General features: G+C 41.0%; 1 protein-coding gene across 1 annotated transcript; it reads left to right on the forward strand.

Moving 5' to 3' along the window:
- Positions 1-2,846: 2,846 nt before the first annotated feature.
- LOC107907810 (uncharacterized) lies at positions 2,847-5,237 on the forward strand. Its single transcript, XM_016835126.1, has 5 exons — positions 2,847-3,443; positions 4,350-4,486; positions 4,598-4,706; positions 4,792-5,115; positions 5,226-5,237. Exons 1-5 carry the CDS (start codon positions 2,847-2,849, stop codon positions 5,235-5,237), a joined length of 1,179 nt encoding a protein of 392 aa, XP_016690615.1.
- Positions 5,238-5,496: the final 259 nt, after the last annotated feature.

Consider the following 5,496-nt stretch of genomic DNA (forward strand, 5'->3'; position numbering starts at 1 on the left):
GTTGTAGGACGATGGGTGAATCGTTGCTTAACAGATAGCGTTGTCCACTTCCCATCATTGCGTAATACCATGGCGGATCTTTGGCATCCAATCGGAGGGATCTGTATTACGGAGTTGGGGGAGAAAAGGTATTTGTTTCAATTTTTTAATAAAATTGATTTTGAAAGGGTTACTGCAGGGACGCCGTGGTTTTTCAATAACCACTTGCTTATACTTCAATCAATTGCTGAGGGGGAAAATCCGGCAGTGATGGAGCTAAAGTTTACTGAGTTTTGGATACACGTTCATGACTTGCCGCCAGGATCGATGAATGAATCAATGGCGAAACAATTTGGTAACATCTGTGGGAAATTCATTGAGTATGATAGTTATATACCAACATTGGGTACTCAAACTTTCTTGCGCATATGAGCTCGTCTGGATGTTACTGCCCCGCTGAAACGTAAAAAGAAAGTCCAGTTTGGAAAGTCCTTGGTTGTGTATGCTAGGTTTAAATATGATAAGCTCAGCCTGTTTTATTTTATTTGTGGAAGATTAGGCCACGGAAAAAGTTTTTGCCCCCTTCGACTACAAGTTGAACCTTCGAAAATTATCTTTCATTGGGACTTATCATTACGTGCGGCGGTCAGGCGTCGGAATATGGCGAAAAGTAGATGGTTAAGGGCAGTAGATGGGACACCGTGTAATTTTGACAATTAGGGAAATTTTAATCAGGGTAGTCTGTTATATGAGGGGAAAGTGTTGGGGCGGAACTTCAGGGGAGCTATAGGGAATCAAAATCTAAATCCCAATCTCATTCAGACGAGATCTGGAAAATATAATGGTAATAGTAGATATAATAAGGGGTATGTTGGTGGGGATGATAAAATGGTGACTGATAGGGCTGGGTATGGATCTATGGATTTGGTATCGAATGAGGAGGAGGACCCTATTGCACTGTTGGAAGGCAAGAAAAGGCAGTGAATCGTGGAGAGGTTGAGGATACCATTGGAGGCTATTGATGGACCAGGTTATCTAGATGTATCGGCTAGCTCTGAAGACCAGAGCAGTCGAGATCAATGAAAATTCTAAGTTGGAACGTTCATGGGTTGGGGAGATCACGAATTGTAAAAAGGCTCAGGAATAAGTTACGAGCCATAAATCTCCGTATTTTATTTCTTATAGAAACAAAATTAAGTTCAAAAAGTATGGAAAAGGTACGGATGCGGTGTGGTTTTGAAAATGGAATCGATGTTGGGGCTGTAGGCACAAAAGGGGGTTTGTCATTGGGCTGGAAAGGCAATGCATTGATGCAACTTAAAAGTTTTTCTTTGTATCATATAGATGTGGAAATTCATGACAATGAATGTGGTGATACATGCAGGTTTACGGGGTTTTATGGGCACCCGGAGGAATGAAATAGAAGTACTTCGTGGGACCTATTTCGTCAGCTAAGTCATGATCAAACTATCCCTTGGGTAGTAATGGGAGATTTTAACGAAATTGCAAATTCCTTTGAAAAAGAAGGTGGGCGTCTTCGATCAGATCGGCAAATGAAAGATTTTCGTGATGCATTGGAGGATTGCAATCTTACAGATCTGGGCTTTTTGGGCAGATGGTTCACATGGGAGTGTGAACGATTTGTCACTATAAATATAAGGGAGCGGTTGGATCATGGTGTGGCTACATTGAGTTGGGTGAATTGTTTTCCTGGGCATAGGATTGAACATTTGAGCCATTCTTTTTCCGATCATTTTCCCATTCTCCTTTATTCCAAGGGTGTCACAAGAAACAGGGAGGTCAACAATGTGAATACTTTTAGGTTTGAGGCCAAGTGGTGTTTGGATAACTCTTTTGAAGAGTTAGTTAAACAGTGGTGGGCTGAAAACGATGGAAATGTTCTGGGCAAATTAGAAAAGCTGGGAGGCCAGATACTTCGATGGAGGCAGTCGACAGGTAGGGCGGAAAAGAAGAAAAGATTGGATTTAGAGGACAGATTATCTATATTGTATAATCAGGATATTACCGATAAAATATTGGCTGAGATCACGGAAATCCAATTGGATCTAAATTTAGAAGCTTACAAGGAAGAATTTTATTGGAAGCAACGTGCCCGTGCGAATTGGCTAACAAATGGTGATCAGAATACTAGTTTTTTCCATAATGTGGTCATGCAACGTCACTTCAGAGGAAGAATTACGGAGTTGCATGATAATAATGGGCGACAAGCGAATTCGACCGAAGAGTTTGTACAAATAGCATCTAATTATTTTGGCAATCTCTTTTCTGCTTCAGATGTGGGTTCAGATGAACATTTATTCGGATTGGTGGAGGAAAAAGTGACGAAGAGTATGAACGAAGAATTGTTAAAGGAGTTCACTGAGGAGGAGATCACGCAGGCAGTCAAGCAGATGGCACCATTGAAAGCACCCGGTGTGGATGGGTTTCATGCTATATTTTTTCAGAGGTATTGGCATATTGTGGGCGTGGAAGTCTCTCAATTTTGCTTAGCTGTTCTGAATGAGGAAGTTGAACTAGGAGATCTCAATAAAACACGTATCATCTTAATTCCAAAAATTGATAAGCCAAAAGATATGTCGCACTTTAGGCCCATAAGCTTATGTAATGTGGTGTACAAAATTATTGCGAAAGTATTGGTGAACCGAATGAGTACCATGTTGGGGCATTGTATCAATGAGGCTCAAGGGGCTTTTATTCTAGGTCGGTTAATTTCGGACAACGTGTTAATTGCTTATGAAGTGTTACACTCTTTAAAGATGAAAAAACACGGTAAGAAGGGTCATTTTGCACTCAAATTGGATATGAGTAAAGCGTATGATCGTGTTGAGTGAGATTTTTTAGCAGGGATGATGAAGCACTTGGGGTTTTATATGGATTGGATTACTCTAATTATGCGTTGTGTTTGTTCTGTCTCATACTCGGTTTGTCTTAATGGATTTCATGGTGAGTGGTTTTCCCCCTCGAGAGGGTTAAGGCAGGGAGACCCTCTTAGTCCCTACTTGTTTCTGATCTGTGCAAAAGGATTTTCAGCGCTTATTAGCGATGCGAGGAACGAAGGACGATTGGTGGGAGCAACCATTGGAAGGGAGAGATTTGCTGTGAATCATTTATTTTTTCCGGATGATTGTATCTTATTTGGAGATGTCTCTTCTGAGGGAGCGGGGGTCGTTCGGGAGATAATTCGTGAGTATGAGAAGGCGTCAGGGCAACGGGTGAATTTTGAAAAATCACTAATTTATTTCGGAGCTAATGTGCAAACGGAGGTGAAGGAGGATATCGTCAATCAGCAAGGTGTCCGGTTGGCTTCCAATCCAGAAAAGTATCTAGGATTGCCTATGATGGTAGGTAAGAATAAAAAATGGGCTTTCGCAAATTATGTGGACAGATTCAGGAAAAGGGTTGAAGGGTGGAGTCTACGCTATTTGTCGATGGGGGGGAAGGAGGTATTTATTAAATCGGTTTTGCAGGCTACGTCAATATATGTGATGCAATGCTTCCTACTACCAAAGACTTTATGCCAAAAGCTTGAAGGGATTATGAACAGGTTTTGGTGGACTAATAATAAAATGTCAAAGGGTATTCATTGGAGTACTTGGGAAATGCTTTGCAAACCAAAAAGTTCTAGGGGTCTGGGTTTCAAAAATCTGTTTATGTTTAATAAAGCGCTGTTAGCAAAATAGTTCTGGCGCATTCTGACTCGGCCAAATTGTCTTTTAGCCAAAGTGTTTAAAGCCCGTTATTTTCCTTATTCAGATATTTTATCAGCTAAAGTTGGCTCTTACCCCTCATTTACCTGGAGAAGTATCTGTAGTGCTCGTGAAGTGATCCAAGAAGGGATGGTGTGGCGGGTAGGGGATGGTGGTTGCATTAACCTATGGAACGATCCCTGGTTACCTGGTAAGGAAAACAAAAGAATTCAAGGTCAAAATATTAGTACAAATTGGACAACGGTAAATCACCTTATTGAAGGCAATACCTGAAACAGGGAGGTTATCCATAATTTGTTCGATGGCGAAACCGTAAAAAGAATTCTCTCTATCCCTATTTCTGATAGTAGACCGGAAGATGTAAGGGTCAAGAGAGGCTACAGGGCCCTTTTTACAGAGTTATTACAAAATAGAGCTAACTGATCCCCTAAATCTAAAGAATACAAAAAATTCTATACGGGGCTGTGGAATTTAAATATTCCTGGAAAAATTAAAATACATGTTTGGCGGCTGTTTCATAATCTGGTGCCTCACTATGAAAATCTGGCGCGACGAACCTTGTGCGAAGTTGCGGTGTGTCCACTGTGTAAGACAGAGTTGGAGAATTCTGAACATCTTTTGTGGACTTGTGATATTTTGCAGGATATTTGGAATGCGTTAATGGTGCAGGTTCCTCATTTTGAAAGCTCACTAGACCACAAAGAACGTTTTGTTAGGGCATTTTTGGAAGCAGATGATCGTCATAAAAAGATTATTGCTATTTCGTTATGGAGTCTCTGGTACTGCAGAAATAAGTTAGTGCATGAAGGAGTCAAATTTTTGAGGTAGGAAATATTGGGTTTTATTAGCGGTTTTGAACGAGAACTAAGCCTCAATAGTGAGAATATCAGGCCTGTTACGGGATCTGCAGGTAAGGAAATTTGGAGACCACTGGACGATGGATTTATCAAGATTAATTTCAATGCATCCTTTGTGCAAGATAAAGGGTTGGCCATAACAGTAGTACTAGCTAGGAACCATAAATGTGAAGTTGTTGGAGCGGAGAATTATCTTTTAAATGACGTTGCTGACCCTTTTGTGGCAGAGGCTCGAGCTTGTGAGAGGGCGTTGGTATTTGCGCATACGATGGGCTTCCAGCGACTGGTGGTGGAAGGGGATGCACTGTCTGTTAGAAAAAAACATTAGTAATGGTGAGGCGAGTAAATCAATTATTAGACCGATCATTTACCACATCCAACAATTAGCGAGGATCTTTGAAGAGATTACCTACACTTTTGTGCCTCGGGAGGGGAATGAAGCGGCGCATGTTCTAGCTATCGAAGGACGGAGGAAAGGGGACTGCCAGAACTGGGCTACGGATGTACCGGATCTGGTTCTGACGACGGTGAGAAAGGACTGGATTGCATGGGTACGGAAGTCTCAAGATAAATGACGAGTTAGTTTTGAACTTTGGAGAAGGTTCGGTTGAATCTCCAAGAATCTATTCAAAGCTCTATTATCTCCTTTTTGTGAGTGCAGTTGCAGATCTAAAAGGGAGCACCTTAGTTGATTTGGGACGATGAAGAGCCACTGTTATTTCGTTTGGCATTTCATTTACGTTTCTTCTTTATTTTGTTCGATTTTCTGTTGTTTTATTTTATTGTCGATATTTTCTATGCGCGTTTTGATGCGGGACAGCTGTTATTGATTGTTTGTCACTCCTCTGGAGGCCTCTCAGCTTCCCTTTCATCAGCAGTAAATTAATATAAATCAGCCTACTTTACTACAAAAATAATATAATATAATATAA

Source organism: Gossypium hirsutum, chromosome D08 (assembly GCF_007990345.1).
Source record: "Gossypium hirsutum isolate 1008001.06 chromosome D08, Gossypium_hirsutum_v2.1, whole genome shotgun sequence".
NCBI classification, from domain to species: domain Eukaryota; kingdom Viridiplantae; phylum Streptophyta; class Magnoliopsida; order Malvales; family Malvaceae; genus Gossypium; species Gossypium hirsutum.